The 18,425-nt window shown below is 60.0% G+C and overlaps 1 protein-coding gene across 4 annotated transcripts in view; it reads left to right on the forward strand.

The window, feature by feature from the left end:
* The window catches only part of Parvg (parvin gamma), a 23,470-nt gene extending 6,569 nt beyond the window's left edge, over positions 1 to 16,901 (forward strand). For 2 of the 4 annotated variants that reach the window (XM_046429156.2, XM_046429159.1), the window contains 8 exons: positions 935 to 1,050; positions 1,920 to 1,978; positions 4,129 to 4,151; positions 5,027 to 5,085; positions 5,264 to 5,332; positions 6,966 to 7,082; positions 12,090 to 12,162; positions 12,574 to 14,391. In XM_046429156.2, the coding sequence (XP_046285112.1) occupies positions 935 to 1,050; positions 1,920 to 1,978; positions 4,129 to 4,151; positions 5,027 to 5,085; positions 5,264 to 5,332; positions 6,966 to 7,082; positions 12,090 to 12,162; positions 12,574 to 12,683 (626 nt within the window). In that variant the 3' untranslated portion in view covers positions 12,684 to 14,391. Of the gene's footprint in view, positions 1 to 934; positions 1,051 to 1,919; positions 1,979 to 4,128; positions 4,152 to 5,026; positions 5,086 to 5,263; positions 5,333 to 6,965; positions 7,083 to 12,089; positions 12,163 to 12,573; positions 14,392 to 15,954 lie in introns of those variants that run through there. The other 2 variants (XR_006848456.2, XM_046429158.2) reach the window with 2 other exon arrangements.
* Positions 16,902 to 18,425: the final 1,524 nt, after the last annotated feature.

Genomic DNA, 18,425 nt, shown 5'->3' on the forward strand with positions numbered 1-18,425 from the left:
CTGGTGCCCTCTGCATGGAGACTTGGCATCTACCCAGAGGCCGCGCAGCCTCCTGCCCAGGAGGGAGGGAGCAGAGGCCTGGAGCAGCCTGGGCAGCAGGCATGAAGGGTGCCCAGAGGAGGAGGGGCAGGCCAGAGCCCCAAGGGCGTCACTGCCCCAGAAGCCCAAGGTCGAGTCTCGGGACAGTGACGCAGCAGCAGAGTCCAGGGGCCCCTCCACCTGGCCTCGCCAGTCATAGATTTATTTAAGCTCCACCCGCACAGCCTGCCGCGTCCCCTTGGCGCCGGGTTCTCCCCGTATTTCCAGATGAGAACACTGAGGCCAGGGGGAGACCGGCAGCCTCTCCAGGGTTGGGTGGTGACGACGTGACTCACCCCTGGACCCAGGCCTGTCGGGTGGCAGGCCCTGCACTCACCACGGGGTCTGGAGTCTCACTCCCAGTGACCAACACTGACAATGTTGTCAGTCGGCCTAAATCTGAGGGTGACTGTCCCAGGAGGCCTGGCCGTGGGCAGTCGCTGTTTTCAAGGAAGACACCAGTGAGCCACTGTCCAAGGCCCCGGCCTCAGGGCGCCGTCACTGCTGAAGTGGGTGCTGGGAGCTTGGGACTACTCTAGGTTCTGAATGTGCACCTCCCATCTCTCTCTGGCCCGTGGGTGGCTGCGTCACCCTGGACCCTCGGGGTGCACGGTGGGTGGGGTTGGTGCTCCTCGGGCTGTGACAACTGGCAGAATCCAAAGAGTCACTATGTCAAGCCCCCAACAAAAACTTAAAAGAACTGGAAGCTCAGAGGTGGCCGTGTCCTGGGCACACACCTGCCCACGGCGCCTGGCCCAGGCTCCTCGCTCTGCCACGGGCCCTGGTGTCGAGGAAGCGTCCGCGAGGCTGCAGGCTCTGGTGGCCCCCAGCATGACCCACACTCCTCTCCCCCCAGCCATCTTCAACAAGGACCTGGTGGCCACCTTGCACCTGCTCGTGGCCCTGGCCAAGCACTTCCAACCCAGCGTGCCCCTCCCAAGCAATGTCCAGGTGGAGGTGGTCACCATCGAGGTAACTGGCCCTGCCCCAGGCGTTCGGACACAGGGTGGAGCACCTTGATGCTCTCGGCACCCTGAGCTGCGTGCTGCCTACGGCAGGGTGGGCTGGGCTGGGTTCCAGGGTGTTGTGAGAAATATCACATCTCACGGGACAGCAGGCAGGTGCCACTGCAGAGGCCGGGCTGGGCAGGAGGAGGGCCCTGGGCTGGCCAGTCTGGTCCATCTTAGCAGATGGTCCTGCCCAGAGGCTGAGGCCAGCAGCTGTCTGGAAGATCCAGCTGATGGCCACTCACAGCACATGGGACATTGGCGCCGTCACATCTCGGAGGCAGGGTGCTGCCCTGGGTGACACCTCTCATGGGCCAGTCCTGGCCATGCCCATGCCCCGCTCTCCTTGGGGAAGGTCTCCTCTCGTCACCCACTCCAGCTGGGCCAGGGTGCCTTCCAGGTGTCCGTGGCTTCTCTCCCCAGCAGGCTCTGAGCACCCCCATGATTCCTGCCCCCACCCCGGGGCCCCAGGGTGAGCAAGGCCTGCCTTTGTGGCCCCGGAACAGATGACCCAGTTGGGCCCAATCCAGCCAGGCTCAGCCCTGCTTTTTCCAAGTCCATTGATTAAAACCCCCTGGTGGGCAGCCCGAGGCTCTGTGCACCCACAACCATCCATGGCCCCTGAGACCGGGAATCTCGGGGAATGAGGCAGTGCCAGTCCCCAGCCTCCTGGGCTCAGGGACCATGGGGAAGGACAGTTCCACTGGGCCCCGTGGGAGGGCTGCTCAGGAGCCACCCTGAGAGGGGGCCAGGCAGAGCCAGCTGGGTCCCCAGGGCTGCGTGGGCCGAGGCCAGAGTTCCCTGGGGTCTCTCCACACTTCCTTTCTTCCCTAGAGCACGAAGAGTGGCCTGAAGTCAGGGAAGTCCCTGGAGCAGCTCACCACCCAACACAGGTGAGGGAGGAGGGGGTGGTGAGGGGGGAGGGGCAGGTGAGGGGCAGGGGCAGGGGCAGGGGCAGGTGAGGGGGGATGGGCAGGTGAGGGGGAGGGGCAGGTGAGGGGGGATGGGCAGGTGAGGGGGAGGGGCAGGTGAGGGGGGATGGGCAGGTGAGGGGGAGGGGTGGTGAGGGGGAGGGGTAGGTGAGGGGGAGGGCAGGTGAGGGGCAGGGGTAGGTGAGGGGGGATGGGCAGGTGAGGGGGAGGGGTGGTGAGGGGGAGGGGTAGGTGAGGGGCAGGGGCAGGTGAGGGGGATGGGCAGGTGAGGGGGGAGGGGCAGGTGAGGGGGGATGGGCAGGTGAGGGGGAGGGGCAGGTGAGGGGGGATGGGCAGGTGAGGGGGGAGGGGTAGGTGAGGGGGAGGGGCTGGTGAGGGGGAGGGGCAGGTGAGGGGGGAGGGGCAGGTGAGGGGGAGGGGTGGTGAGGGGGAGGGGTAGGTGAGGGGGAGGGCAGGTGAGGGGCAGGGGCAGGTGAGGGTGAGGGGTAGGGGCGGGTGAGGAGGGAGGAGGTTGTGAGGGGGGAGGGGCAGGTGAGGGAGGAGGAGGTGGTGAGGAAGGAGGGGCAGGTGAGAGGAGGTGCAGATGAGGGGGAGGGACAGTTGAGAGGGGAGGGACAGGTGAGGGGGGAGGGACAGGTGAGGGGGGAGGGGCAGGTGAGGGGGGAGGGGCAGGTGAGGGGGGAGGGGCAGGTGGGTGGAGGGGACTACAGGACCCATGGAGGGTCCCTCTCTGCGGGGGCTCCCTCTCACTCGCACCAGGGGCCCTCAGTCCTGCTGTGGCTCCCAGAGCTGGCCTGAGCTCTCCTGGCCGCCCTGCCCTGCTCCTGGTGGGCAGCCTCCAGGTTTGGGACATGGATTCTGCCCAGGGAATCGCAGTCCCTTGCTGGTCTGAGCAGAGCCTCTTCTGTCTAGGGCCCAGGTGTGGCCAGAGGGCTGGACCTGGCCGGCCTGCAGCCCACAGGCCAGTAGGAGGCTGCCCGGTGTCTCGGCTTCCAGCCTTCTCCCGGGGTCTGGGAGGAGTGACCACGGGAAGCCGGTCCTCGTCTCTGCTAACATCATGGCTCTGCCGCGTGTCGTCCTGGGTCTGGCCTCTGTCACTCCACTTTATTGGTTTGGGATGATTTTTCTTAGATTCTATGGTTAGATTTCCAGCCCTGTCCCCTTCCCTGTCCCCGCCCCAGGGAAGCAAGGTCCCCTGCACCCAGGCCAGGCAACTCCCTGACCACGGCCCCCAGAAGGGAGCAAAGGGAGCGGCCACGGGCGTGGGGCCAGCAGGGAGCAGGCAGACCCCCGTCTCACGGCTGGTGGAGGGTCCTCCTCAGAGCTTCTGCACGAGGCTGGCTCGGACCTAGGCCGCGTCGGGTGAACAGCGGTTGGTGTCCCGCTGGTGACACGGCAGCTGCCGGGAGATGGCGAGGGTTTCCGGCCTCTTGGTTTTGGCTGATGGACGGCTGTGTAACGAGTTTGCCTGAAACTTAGCAGCTGAAACCCACCGCAGATGAGCCTTCCCCTCCAGCACTGAGAACTCGGGAGGCCTGGCCAGGGGCCCTGGCTCCTGGGCTCCACCGAAGCTGCTGGCAGGCTGTGGCTGAGCTGGAATCTGTGAACAGCAGCTGGGCATCTGTCCCTCCTGGCCGCAGTGGGTCCTGGCTGCTGGTCCCACCCTTGTGGCGGGGCTTGATGTGGCCAGAGGGCTTTGGCCTGGCCTGGACGCAGACACTCTCCCTTCTTGGGGCCAGGGCAGGGCTGGAAATTCAACAGGATCAGAGAAAAGCCCAAACCAACAAACGGGAGAGAGAGAAGCCAGACACAAAAGAGGGGCCTGCTGGGCCTCGCTTAGCTCTGGGGAGAAGTGGGACAGCCGGAGCTCTGGGGGCTGGGCTTGGGGGTGCTCCCTCCCCACCCCCACACGTGGGGGCCTCGCCTTGTGCTCCTTGCTCTGTGACAGTGTGTCCCCGCGACAGAACGGAACCACAAAACAATAAAATCTCAGCGTTTCCGGGTGTGGAAAATGGGCCTGGGCCTTCCTGTCCCAGCCCCGACGGGGAGAGGGCAGGTCTGCAGACTTTCTTTTTAACTCTTTTTTTTTCCTCTGACAATTTCCCCTTCAGCACAGGCAAGGACCAGCCTTCGGGTGAGTAGGTCCCCACACAGCAGCCCTTTCCCATCTGATGTGAATCAGCTCCTCCCCATGAGCTTCAGAGCGCTCAGCAGCGAGGGCTCGGCATGTGGCTGTGCCTTGTGACGGGCAGGTCACCGAGGGGTCCTTCGACCCCCTTCACTCCTCCACCCCTTGGATGGTTGCTCTGGGTAACTGCCCCCCACCCACCCATCGTTCATCCTCCTTCCATCCATCCATCCACCCACCCATCACCCACCCACCCACGTATCCACCACTCACCGACCCACCAAGCACAAAGGACATGAGTCTGAGGACAGGGGACACCTGAACTGGAGCCAGGGTCTGAGCCCTCTGGTGCCCAGACCCCAAAGAAAGCATTGGGCTGCCGAGGGCGCTGGCCTCCCCACAGGCGCAGACACTCGGGAGGAGGTGACATCCTCTCTCTGCCAGGGAGGAGACTCGTGTGCCTGGTGCCAGCACCCATGGCTGCCTTAGGGACCTGTAGGGTGGGACACAGGAGCAGGGTCCAGGTTGCAGTCAGGTGGTCAAGGAGCCCACTGTGGAGGACCCCATTCACTGAGTCCTGCAGCTGTCCCCAGGCCAGGTGCACACCTGCCACCCCCTTTACCTTCTGCCACCCCTTCTGCAGTGACCCCACCTCGTAGGCCTCACCGGCCAGCCGTAGGGCACAGACAGGGAAACTGAGACGCAGGGGTGGGGCCGCTCTCTGGGGACAACAGCCAGGGAGCCGTGGCCCAGACCCGGGTTTTGCATTTAAGAACTCTAAGATCAATCTGCCACTCGGTCTGGGCTGGTTTCTGGGAAAACATGCGCGGCTTCTTGGAAGATGGCCGCGTGGTAACGAGCTGTCTGTCGTCCGTCTGCAGAGGACGTCCTTGATGAACTCCTTAAGATGGCTCCAGAGAAGGTGCGCGCTGTGGAGGAGGTAGGAGCCACCAAGGCCGCGGCCCTGCCCCCGCTGGCCTACCACCCGCGGAATCTCGGGGCGGAGGGTGGACGCAGGCCTGGGCTCCATTCCTGCTGGGCGCTAGGCGCTGGGGGGCTTTCTGTCACCCCAGCGGGAAGGTGGCAAACCCGGGTGTGGCCCTTGCTGTTCCTCGCAGGCCATCGTGAGCTTCGTCAACCACTCGCTGCGGAGCCTGGGCCTGGCCGTGCAGAGCCTCAATTCCCAGGTGGGCACCCGGAGCGCCCCGAGCAGGGAAGGCCGGGGTCGGGTGGGCTCCTCAGGCCCAGGAGCTCACTGTGTCCTCAGTGTTCCTGGAGCACAGGGGACAGAGGAGCAGAAAAGCTGGTCCCCAGCCCCTGGCCTTCAGGATGGCCCTGGAGCCTGCTGGACTCCAGTGGCAACGGGCCCCGGTGTGTGGGCTTGGGCCACCTGGGCTCTGCTGGTGACAGAGGCAGGTGGAGAGAGGTCTGGTCTTCGGTGCACCACACCTGTGAGGACTGTAGCCAGAGCACGAGGGTCACAGGTGCACTCTGGTGGACATTAGCCAGGGAGGGGAGGGGCCCCAGCCCAGGACACCCGCCACGTGCCCGCCTGAGTCAGGCGCCCTCAGCATGAACTGTGCGAGCCCCCGGGACCTCTCAGCTGGGAACTGATGACACCTCACCCTGCAGAGGACCCTTGAGGCACAGTGAGGCTACGTGACTCCTCCAAGGCCACACGGGTTAAGTAGCCTGGGGACCTGACACGGCAGCTCAGTGCTCAGGTTGGGCTCAGGGCCACGCCACATGGTGGCCACATGAGGTTTGCGCATGGCGTGGTGATGTATAGGGTGGAAATACCAGGCTTCGAAGCCGGAAGGACCTGTATTCCCAAACTGCCTGCCACCCATGCTCCTCGGGCCCCGAGCACACCTCCACGTTAGCTGTGTGACCTTGAGTTAGTTACTGGACCGCTCTGAACCTGAGGCTCCTCTTCTTATAAAGGTGCAGGACACTGACCTCATAGACGCCACATGTGAGCTGGTGAGCTTCGGTGCTTAGCAGGTTTCCTGGTGCACTGTGGATAAATGAGTCCTGTGAGGATTTATCATATCTATGGGTGTGAGCAGGATGATCTCTTAGGTTTACATTTTACCTGTTCCATCCCTATTTCTTCCTTGGTAAAACAGTGGTGTTTGGAAAATTACGGCCTGTACAGGTGGCCTCGAGAGACTGCTGCATACAGTGGGTGCCAAGTCCCGGCATTCCCCCTGCACAGCCAGGGGCAGTCATAGGAATGATTCAGGCCCAGTTAATGACATCAGAACAGACTTGATGGGAGGAAATTCCATTACTGACGGGAGCGGGAGCGGAGGTTTTTCCTCCAGGATCTGATCTAGCGTTCTGTGTCTTTGAAGAGATTTGTGGGTTGTATTAGCATATGACAAGCTGGTGGCAGCAAGGACAGCTTTATCTCTGAACGTACAGAGGGAATGAACAGGGATACACGTGTGGCAGCCAGCAAGCGGGGCCCAGTGTGCCCTTCCTGACTTTCCTACTGGAATAATTCTACCCTCCACTGTTCTCCCTGGTGATTCTGAAGTTCCTGAATCTGTTATTTAAAAACTGACCTGAGGCTATTTCATAGCCAATTTAAAAGTTGTTCCTTTTATTGAGCATGTACTATGTACCAGGCAGCCCAGAACGACTTTATACAGCTTTAACCCTGCGCAGTTGGGAATGTCTTCCCCATCTCTCAAGAAGATCTTGAGGCTCAGAGAGGTTGGGCAAATTCCTCAGGGCCACACAGCCTATTAAAGACACGGGGGCTTCCCCCTGACGTCATGTGTCCCACACAGGCCTCCAGCTCTTCCTTTATAGTTTGCAGACGGAGTCATCCTGCTCCTGCTGATTGGACAACTGGAAGGCTTCTTCCTGCACCTAAAGGAGTTCTACCTCACCCCGAGCTCTCCTGCAGAAATGGTGAGCCTTCCAGAGGTTCGTCAGGGGTCAGCCTCTGGATGGACAGGTCTGCCGCACTGGCCTGCCAGCCTGTGCCTGTCCACCTCCAGGAGAAGCAAAGGACGAAGGGGAATTCTGTCCATAGGTCAGCCTGGCCACCCCCCACCCATCTACCCACCCACCCACTGTCCACTCACCCACCCACCATCCATCTACCCACCTACCCACTGTCCACTCACCCACCCTCCCACCATCGTTTCCCACCACCCATCAGCCCACCTACCCCTCTGTCCACCCACCATCCACCCACCCATCACCCCCGTCTGCCTGTCTTGCCGCCTGTCCATTCAGCTATCCCCCAGCCCCCCACCCTGTGCTTCTGTCCACTCCTGCCCACCCACGCAGCCTCTCCTCTCAGCCCCACTCGGCCCCTCCTGCCCCGGGGCCCTGCGCTGGGGGAAGGACACAGCCCAACACGGCCCCGGCCCTCAAGGACCCACATAGTCCACACCCAGGGTGTCCCCCAGGATCACGGTCCCCAGGGCCACCATGGAGTGTGGGGTTGGTGGCACCGGCAGCAGCGAGGGCCTGAAGGGGGGTCAGCGTGGTGTGTCGGGGCGGGGGAGGCGGGGTCCAGGGGCGCAGGAAGCTCCTTAGGGCCGGCTTGCTGCAGCCCAGGCTGGGGTGACAGGAGGGGGACATTCCAGTTCCCTCCGGGAGGGCTGTGTGCGGGGCCCAGGTGGCCTGGGAGGGACTCTGTCTTAGTCCTTAGTCCAGGTTGGGGGGCAGCCCAGGGCCTGTGCTCTGCAGCCGCCGGCCGCGGGCCCCGTGGGCGCCTAAGCTCCTTTCCGGTGGCCAGGGGCCGTGCTTTCCTCTGCAAAGGCAGAGACGAGGCCAGCTGAGCCAGCCTTTGGCCTCAGGGGACGCGGGCTCCCTGCAGGTGTGTCCCACGCAGGCTCTGCGGTGGGCTCGCTGCGGTGGGCACCCTCTCCACGGTGGACTCTGGTTAGGGACGATTCCCACCTCTGCCCCAGGGGAGGAAACCAGGGTCAGGGAGGGGCAGTGGCCTGGCCAAGGCACCCAGCCCTTGGGAACGGAGGCTGCGCTGCCATCTGGGTTGCCGTCTCCAGAGCCCAAGCTGCTTCTCCGGGTCTTTCCTGGGGACCAGGCGAGCCCCACCGCAGGCAGAGGGGACAGGGACTCGGAGGGCCCAGGGGGTTGCCGGTCCCCCGTCTGGAAGACAGGACGTTGAAGTGTGGACAAGGAGGGCACAGCTGAGGGGGAGAGGGCGGGACTCCTGCAGCTGAGGAGCCCTCGGGAAGGGACTCTGGACAGCACTGGCTCCTGTCCTGTTCCTGGGGCTGAGGTTCTGGGGACGGCAGGTGCCCTGTGCCAGGGTGTTGCAGGCCCCAAACCCCAGTTACCCAGGAGGGCCACGTCCAGCCTCCCGTGCACAGCCACCTGGCCAGACCCCCGGCCTCAGAACCAGCCTGGACGTGGGGACATGTGGCAGCCTCTTAGCCCAGACCCCAGGGACGATTCCTCCAGGCACAGCCAGGAAGCCTCAGCTGCAGGACCGAGTGCCCCAAAGGCCAGAGTCCCCATCTGGAGACATGGTGACAGCGTCCCTTCTGGAATGTGGGACACCTGGGGGATTGTGATCTCAGCCGAGTGGCCCTCAAGATTGGAGTTTTCATTATCACAACCTTCGTGCCCACGGTGTCTGTGAGATCGTCACTCAGTGCAGGAATAGAAGCTGGGGACGGAGGGACAGAGGTGACCATTTGCTCTATAGAAATCAAGGCCCTGGAGCCAGGAGTCTGGGGCCCCTCCCAATTATCTCTCCCTGGGAGACCCCCCTGTCCCGAAGGCCCTCGGCCCGTGGGACAGCAGGGTTCTACCGTCTCCATCTCAAACTGTGCACAGAGGAGAGGGTGGGCTGGGGGGGCCTGGGGGCCATTCCGGGGCCCGGGTCATCTCCTCCAGGAGACGCGTTTTGCTTCAGAATGAGCATTATGGAGGGAGAATGTGACCAGGAAGCAAATGTGATCCTTTTTAATGTCACCACTACTGAAGGGGTGGTCAGCGGGGTGTGAAGGGGCGGGAGAGGCCGTGTCCTCCCAAGCCTAAGCCCCAGGAGGATCAGGAGCTGGCCTGTTTCCAGCCCCAGTTGCACGGCCAGCTCATAGTAGATGCTCAACAAATATTTTTAAAATAAGTGAATCGAGCAAAGTTTCCAAACCGTGAATCCCACGATGTGCTTGTGACGAGTGCGTTCTATGATCGGGTAACCTGGGGACGTAATCTTGAAGCTTCATGATACACTTTAGCCTTCAAGGCTCTGAGAAGTCCTGCAGGAAGGACTTCGTTTTTTTTAAACTCGGGGGCACTCTACCACTGAGCTACCCCAGCCCTTTTTAAAAATTTACTCTCTTTAGTCCACATGACATAGAGTGTATTTTGACATACCTTACGCACATGGAGTCTAACTTCCCGTTCTTGTGGTAGAACATGATGTGGAGTTTCTCTGGTCGTGTGTTCACATACGAACATAGAACTAAGTTATGTCCTGTTCATTCTACTGTCTCTCCTATCGCCCTCCTCCCTCCCTTGCATTCATTCCTCTTTGTCTAATCCAGTGAATTTCTATCCCTGCCCCCTTGTTGTGAGTCAGCATCTGCATATCAGAGAGAACATTTGCCTTTAGTTTTTTGGGACTGGCTTATTTCACTTAGCATGGTAGTCTCCAGTTCCGTCCACTCACCAGCAAGTGCCACAAGTTCATTCTCCTTTACGGCTGAGTACTATTCCATTGTGTATATGGACAATTTATCCCTCCACTCATCTGTTGAAGGGCACCTAGGTTGGTTCCATAGCTTGGCTATTAGGAATCTAGCTGCTATAAACATCCATGTGGCTGCGTCCCTGTACCATGCTGATTTTAAGTATAGACCAAGGAGTGGGATAGCTCCTTGGTACATGCCAAGTTTTCCGAGGACTCTCCATCCTGCTTTCCATAGTGGCTGCACCAATTTGCAGTCCCACCAGCAAAGTGTGAGTGTCCCTTTTCCCCTACATCCCCGCCAACACTTACTGTTACCTGTGTTCTTGATGGTTTTGCCCTTCTCAGTCGAGTGAGATGGAATCTCAGTGTGGTTTTGATCTCGTTTCTCTAATTGCTAGAGGAGTTGGACATTTCCACGGACTTGTTGAGCGATTGTACCTCTTCTTCTGGGCGGTGTCTGTTCCTTCCTTAGCCCGTTTATTGATGGGGTTATTTGGTGTTGGGTTTCTTGAGTTCCTTGTGTACCCTGGGAACAGTGCGCTCTCTGAGGTGCGCGTGGCCAGGCTTTTCTCCCGTCCTGGGGGCTCTCTCCTTGACCTTGGCGGCTCCCTTGGCCGTGAAGAAGCCTGGAACCCATCCCATTTGTTGATTCTCGATTTTACTTCTTGCACTTTAGGGGTCTTGTTGAGGAGCTCAGATCCTAAGCTGCCGTGGTGAGGACTCGGGCGCAGGGTCTCTGTTCTAGTGCCTGGGTCCTTGATCCACTTTGTGTTGAGTTTTGTGCAGGAGGAGAGGGGTTTGATTTCATTTGGGTACATATGGATTTCCAGTTTTCCCAGCACCATTTGAAGAGGCCATCTTTTCTCCAACGTCTGTTTATGGCGCCTTTGTCTAGCTCGAGGAAACTGTCTGTCCTTATCGCAGCCCTTTTTGTTTTGAGGCAGGATCTTGGTAAGTTCTGAGGCTGGCCTCAGACTTGAGACCTCCTTTCTCAGCCTCCTGAGTCTCTGGCGTTACAGCCATGTGCCACTGAACATCATTTTGTTCAACCCAATAATTTCCAAAACAATTTGGCTGCAGATACATCGTGAATCCTGTTTCCGGGAGATGCCGGCTCATCAGGTGGATCAGAGGCAGGACTTCCGGGGGGAGAGCAGGTCCTTTACTCTCTGTGCAGCCTGTGAATAAGGTTCAGGGGCAGAGTGGACAAGAGGGACCGTGGAAGCCTCGCTTCCTAGAGTGCTCCAGCCTAGGGGAGACCTGGGCCAGTGACCAGGACAAGTGACAGAGCTCGGGGGGACACTCAGAACTCTGCTCTGTGCCCTGCCTGGGGCCCTGCTCTGTGGGATGGCCTCGTGTCCTCTTGACCAGCCGAGGAGAGGACAGCCTGTCCACCTGGCCACGCTCCTGTCACGTCCTGGACTCGCCCGTCTCAGGTGCTCGGCCCCTTTGCTGCTTGACGGTGGCCCTCCCGGGCGGAGCAGGGCTGGCTGGCGCTCCTGCCGCGGGGCTGTCACCCGCCTCCAGCCTGGCTGTGCCCGTTCTGCCTCTATCTCCCTCCATCCCCACAGCCACCTGGACAGACAGACGCGCTACCCCCACCGCAAGGAACCCAAGGCCCCCCCAGGACGTGGGACTTGTCCTAGGCCACACACTTGGGAGGGGGACAAACATCTAAGCCAGGTCCCAGCTGTCCACCAGGGGGTGACCGGGAGCGGCCTGGGCAGGCTGGTGCCCCGGGTGAGCCTCGTGGGGCCTTGTTCACCTGGGACTCGGCCACCCTGGCCTCCTGGCCTCCTGGCCCCCACGGGATTGCCACAGGAACTGGCTGGTCTGGGGCTGTGGTGGGGCAGGATGGGCCCGGTCAGTGGGAAGGGGATGGCACCAGGCCCGGCTGGGCAGAAACAGGATGTCCAGCCCCCGCAGTGGACCTGCAGGCAGCAGCGCCCTTCTCCTTTCCCTGGCCGGGTCCCCTCACCCGGCCGACTCACCTGCAGGAGTCACCTCCACCCGAAGCCGCCCAACCCCCACGGCTGCTCGGGGTCCTCCTGCCCTGGAGGCCTTGCTCGCGGGTGTGGTGTGGCACCCGCCCCCAGCTGGCCTGCGGGGGGCTGGGGACTGAGCTCTGGGCCTGCGGGAGCACCCTTGACCCCAGTTCTCAGGGACTCGGCCCTGGGGTGGACGAGAAGGACGCTGGGTAACGGCGGGCCTGGAGCTGCCCCAGGGCAGCTGACGTCTGAGGGGCCTTCTTGTCCTAGGTGCACAATGTCACCCTGGCCCTGGAGCTGCTGAGGGACGCGGGCCTGCTCAGCCACCCCGTCAGCCCTGAAGGTGAGCATGCTGGGCCCCCTTCCCCAGGGTCCAGCCTTAGGGAGCAGCCCCAGAGGGGACACAGGACGGGGGACGAGCCGTGCTGGGTGAGGGATCCTGCAGGGTTTCCCAGGAGGTCTCTGTGGCCACCGCTTCTGTCCGTCCTGGTGGAGGGGTCCCGGGCGGGCAGGGGCCTCTGTCCCTGGGGACAGGCTGTCCTGGAGAAGCCAGATCTCGAGGGTGCTATGCTGGAGGGACAAGGGGGGAGAAGGGAGGCCTGGGCAGCAGGAGGACCCGTGTCACAGGATGGGACCTGGCACTCAGGCCTCCTGGTTTCTGCAGCCTTAGTGCTGACGACTGGGCCCCTAGGAGCCCAGGTCGGGGTCACCCTGCCCCCTGGGCTGACCAGCTGCCTGCCCCTGTGGCCTGCAGACATTGTGAACAAGGACCCCAAGAGCACACTGCGGGTGCTCTACAGCCTGTTCTGCAAGCACAAGCTCAAGGCCAGCGCAGACGGGACCCCCTGTGGCACCCTGCACTAGCCGTCACCTGGCCCCAGCGCGGTTCTTGACAACCCGCCATCTGGACTCTGCTGGAGGGTCCGGCCGAGGGACCCCCCCAGCCCAGCAAGTTCCTGTCTGAGCCACCCCACTGCTGTCTGCGCCACATGAACAGCCTGAGCCCACCAGGTGGGGTCCCTTGAGGCCAACCCCTGCCTGGCTCAGGGATTCTAGCTACAGTGTTCCTGGGGCTTCAGAGCCTGGGGGTCTTGGGCAGCAGGAGCCCAGCAATGCCCGTTTCTCCCAGGCTCTCTGCTCTCGGGGGTCAGGACTGACAGCCGAGGTCCTAGGCTCTGCACATTCTGCTGCCCGTCTTCCCCCACTCAGGGTGACAGCCCAGGACACCCCCCGCCAGGGGCAGGAGTTGTGGCTCCAAAGACAACGAGCCTGTTGCTCCGGAAGCTGCCTCGGTGCATGCCCAAGAATCCAGGCCGCGACACCCCTACAGCCGCGGCTGTGGTTTTGCCCAAAAGTCATGCAGCAGACATTTCCATGGTTCAGCTCCCGTCTGTCCCCAGGGAGCGTCCTCCTCAAAGGGTAAGAAACTCAGAGGAGAGCTGGGCACAGCTGTCCCCTCCAGGACCGGCTTTAGAGGCCCCGGAGCTGCCCTCGGGTGGGAGCAGCTGGCTCCTCCCCACGCTCCCCGCCCCGGCAGAGCCCCCCTGGAGAGAGAAGCTTCCAGGACACAGGTGAATGGCGTTGCTCTGGGGAGGGCTGTGGAGCAGGGGCTGGCTGGGCCAGGCCCCCCACCCATCAGCTGGGGGCTCAGGAGGACGTCCTGCAGGAGGTGACGTGGGAGCTGGGAATGGGGAGGGGGCCCGGGGGCTCAGAGCCCCGTCCGATGACCCCTCTTCATCTCTCCACATCCTGCTGCCTCTGGAACATGTCCCTCTCCCATTCCAGGAGTGTCCCCCTCTGAGGAGCCAGGCTAGGTCCCCTCCATGAGAGGCTCCCCTCCTGGAACCCCTGATGCCTCTCACCCCGTCTACACCAGGCTTCATGGGTGAATGCCCCAAATCCATGCCCCATCCTGGGTCCAGGCCTCATGTCCAGCAGGCTGGCTCCACGTGGCCACTCCAAGTCTTCGCCTGACTCTGCTGGACAGCAGATTTTTAAGATAATTATTAAAAATTGATTTTTTCAGCCAGGCCTGATGATGTACGCCTGTAATCCCAGCTCCTCAGGAGGCTGAGGCAGAAGGATCCAAAGTTGAAGGCCAGCTGTGGCCATGCAGTGAGACCCTGCCTCAGAACCTGGTGGAAAGGGAGGAGCGTTGGCCTGGCACGTGCCGAGCCCTGGGTTCCATCCCCAGCACCACACACACACGAAAATCAAGTCTTTGTAGCTTCACTAAGGGACCCACAGTTGGTAAAATCTCCCAATGGAACCACCCAGTCTGATGAGTCTCCACGAAAGCATAGAGTCACGTAACCCCAGGAAGATGGAGGCAGGGAACAGTCCCACCACCCACAAGAGCCCTCGAGCCAGCCCCTTCCCCGAGTCCTGGCCCTGGAAACTGCCAATCTGCCTTCTGTCCCCATCGATTTACCTTTTCTAGAATTTAAATATAAATGCACCAGAGAGGGTGTAGGCTTTTGTGGATGGTTTCTTTTCCTTTGCACAAATCTGCTGGTTTTTTATGCAAAGTTTCTTTTATCAATAAACGCATCGCCTTTTCTTGCTGAAAACACTGCCGTGTGGATATGTTATCTATTTCATGATATATTATTTTTGCTTTAAAAAGTCAATGTCTTTAAAAGAGATTTTTAAAAACTGAGAAGGAAGCCTGGCATTTACCCACGTAGTTACCATGACTGTGGCCTTTTGTTTGTCTCTGCATCTGATAAAATTTTCCTCCTGCTGAGGATTTCTGCCTTAGTTCATTTTCTGTCACTGTAACAGAAGACCCGGGACTGGGTGATTGGTAAAGAGGAGAGACCTATTTCTTGTGGTCTGGAGTTTGGGAAGCCCAAGGTGAAGGGGATTCTGTCTGGCAAGGGGGCTTTTTGTTGCTTCATGACATGGTGAAAGGCAGAAGGGAAAAGTACCCGGGTACGAGAAAGACAGGGAATTCGCAGCCTCAAGCCCCTTTACCCTCTGGGAGGATAATCCAGAGGATAAATCCCTTATGAGGGTGGGGCACTTGTGACCTGGACCCCACCCCACAGTGTTTCATAGGAATTTAGGGGCCCCACCTCCCTTTGCCACTTCCTGTAGTGCGTCTGCTGTTCCTGAACTCTGGTTCCTGCAGAAGTAGATTCAGTTGTGACAGATAATATCTCTGGGTATAAAATTCTAGGTGGGCACTTTTTCCTTTCGACACCTTGACAATGTGGACGCTGCTCCTGTGTCGTCCGACTGGCATAGTTTTCAGGAAGAAGTCGGCCGTCACTCTCCTCTGTCTTTTTTCTGTGGCTGCTTTTGTGATTTTCTTTTTGTCGCTGGTTTTCAGCAGTGTGGTCGTGTGTCTGGGGTGAGGTTGTTTGTGTTCCTTATGTTCTGGGTTTGCCCTGGAGTCAGTGAGTTTATGGCTTTTCCTAAAATTTGAGAAGACACTGGCCACTACTTCTCCTGTCTCTATCTTCTCCTCCTTGGGCTCCAAGTACAGATTTGTTAGTTAGCTTGATACTGTCCCACAAATCATGAACGCTGCCTCCTTCTCCTCCTCTTCCTCCTCCTCCTCCTTCTCTTTGTGGTGCTGGGGATCAATCCTGGAGCCTCACACTTGCTAGGCACGCTCCCCACCACACCCCAGGCCTGTCTTCTTTTTACTTCCGTCTTTTCTCTCTCTGGGTTTTATTTTGGGTGGTCTCTATTGCTGTGTTTCCTTTTTTTTTTTTTTTTTTTGGTTTTTTGTTTTTCTTTTCTTTCTTTCTTTTCTTTTTTTGTGGCACGTACTCTGATTTAATTCCATCCATTATATTTTTCATTTCAGAAATTGTGTTTTGTCCTCTTGAGAAATAAAATTGGGGTCCTTAAAACGCCTTCCACTCCTCATCCCTCTCATAAGTCCGTCCACCTCTGAGCACATGTGAGGTCTATTTATAATCACGGTTAAAATCCTTGTCTACTAATTCTGTCATCTGTGTTGTTTCTGGATTTCTTTCCCCTGATTGATTCTTCTCCTGGCCATGATTCATCTTTCCCTAATGCTTTGCATGTCTGGTAATTTTTAGCTGGATGCTGGACATTGGGAAAGTTTACACGTCGAGCCTTGGATTTCTTTTTAAATATTTCTCTCCATGTGTTCTAGGTGCAGTTAGGTCGTCTGGAATCAGTCAGATCCTCTTGAGGCTGGCCTTTACGCTGCGTCAGGGTGAATGCAGAACAGACCTGAGTCTAGGACTTCTTTGGTCCCAGAGGCAATACTTACCTGCACCTCTTCCAAGTCCCATGTGCTAGAAGGTCTCTTCCCTCTGGTGGTGGAATCACACGTAAGCGCTGCCTGAGCTCGGGGATCATTTTGCTCACTCACTCCTTTCCTGTGAGTACCACATGCTGGGAAAGTTTTCCATGTGCAGATGGCACCTGGCCAAAGACTCAGGGGAACTTCTGCCGGTCTGTGGGCTTCTCTCTCCAGAGCCTGGTCTCTAATCTCTGCCCCTTGGACAGAGTTCCTTGGCTCCCACACTCCAGTTCACCTCGACTCTGGGCTGCTCGGCTCCGTGCAGCAACTGGGCTTCTCCCAGGCAGTGAGTGGACGGGGCAGCTCATTCCTTCACCTATTGGGGGTGGCCCTCCTGCTCTGCCTATTGTCCAGCACCTGAGACCCCTGCTCAGGGACATTCTGACTCCCAGTGGGGAGGTGGATCCAGCCCTGCTGTTCCATCTTGGCTGGAAGACAGCCCTTGTGTCACCAGGGCCAGGCTCACCCAGCTGCCCCCGCCAGGCCCCATGGACGGGACCCCTTGCTTCTCCTCGCTTTCTCCCCTGACCTCCTCTAGGCTCCTTTCCTCTGCCTTCCTGGAGCATGTATGTGGCCCTTCCCAGGCCACCTGCCTTTCCTCATGTCATTTGTGCCTACAATCCTGTCTCTCATCCTGCTGCTCACTCCCTGTCTCCACCCCATCTCCACCCCATCTCCACCCCTGCTCCAGCCCCATCTCCAGCCCCTCTCCAGCCCCATCTCCAGCCCTGCTCCAGCCCCATCTCCAGCCCCATTTCCAGCCCCTCTCCACCCCATCTCCACCCCATCTCCAGCCCCTCTCCACCCCATCTCCAGCCCCATCTCCACCCCATCTCCAGCCCATCTCCAGCCCCATCTCCACCCCATCTCCACCCCATCTCCAGCCCATCTCCACCCCATCTCCACCCCATCTCCACCCCATCTCCAGCCCATCTCCAGCCCCATCTCCAGCCCCATCTCCAGCCTCATCTCCACCCCATCTCCAGCCCCATCTCCAGCCCCTCTCCACCCCATCTCCACCCCATCTCCAGCCCCATCTCCACCCCATCTCCACCCCATCTCCACCCCTGCTCCAGCCCCATCTCCACCCCATCTCCACCCCATCTCCACCCCCGTCTCCAGCCCCATCTCCACCCCATCTCCAACCCCATCTCCACCCCATCTCCACCCCATCTCCAGCCCCGTCTCCAGCCCCATCTCCACCCCATCTCCAGCCCCATCTTCAGCCCTGTCCCCAGCCCCATCTCCAGCCCCAGCTCCAGCCCCATGTTTCTTCATCTTCCATTTTTTAAAATGATAAAATACACACAACACAAAACACACCACTCTGCTGTCTAGTTCATCAGTACTAAGCGCCTTCCTATCATCCTGTAGCTGTCCCCACTGCGGTCCCCACCGCCGTCTCCACCGCCATCCCCATGAGGCTTTCCGTCCTGCAACACTGAAGCTGGTCTCCACGAGGAGCCACCTCCCCCTCCCTCCCTCCCGCCCAGCCCAGGAAGCCCCCGTTCTGCTTCTGAAGCCCCCATTGCCCAGAGCACCCCTCGGGCCCCCCAACCCTCACGTTCAGCTCTGAGCTCACCTTGGCCCTCCCCTCGCGGCTCTGTCCCTGCCTCTGGCCACCCTGCCCCCAGGATCCTGTCCCCACTCCTCCCTACCTGGGCACCTGATCCCGTCCTTTCTGTCCCAGTCACCTCTGCAGCTCTGTGCCCTCCTCCTGCCCCTGGAAGTGCAGGCTGCTGTTCCCTCTGCCTTGTCCCCTCTGACTCCAGGGCAGCTCCAGGGGCTAGGGCAATTCTGTCTTGGGGACCTCACCTCACGGCCACCCTGCTCTAAGCCTCCTGGCTCCTGGCTCCTGCCCTCCAGGCCCAGCCTCTGCTGCTGGCTTTGGGGCCTTCCTGCCACTGTGCTGTCGCCCTCTCGGCCCCAAACTTTCCAAACTGCTTTTAGTTGCCTCGAAAACCCCATGTTGCCTGATGTTGTCATCTGTGCCCAAGGTGCCCCCACGTCACCCACCAGGGACTTATTCACAAAAGGAGTGGGGAGAGGGTGGCCAGGGGAAGATGGACTCCTAGGGGGATCCAGTCCTTGGGGGAGATGAGGCAGCTCTGCAAAGGAGCCCGAGGAGGGGGAGGAAGCCCCATCCACCATCCACCGCTGTGGCCCTCGCTCTCGCCTCGCTCTCCCCGCTGCCCGGGAAGCCCAGCTCCAGTTGGGAATCTCGGGGAGTCGGGAGCAGCCTGGTTCCAGTGGGCTGCGCTGGAAGGCGTCCAGGGCCAGAGGAGCTGGCAGCCTGGCTGCTGTGCCAACAGCTGAGT

Source organism: Marmota monax, unplaced genomic scaffold, assembly GCF_021218885.2.
Source record: "Marmota monax isolate L192 unplaced genomic scaffold, Marmota_monax_Labrador192_F-V1.1 WCK01_AAM20220418_F8-fsc00051, whole genome shotgun sequence".
Classification (NCBI taxonomy): domain Eukaryota; kingdom Metazoa; phylum Chordata; class Mammalia; order Rodentia; family Sciuridae; genus Marmota; species Marmota monax.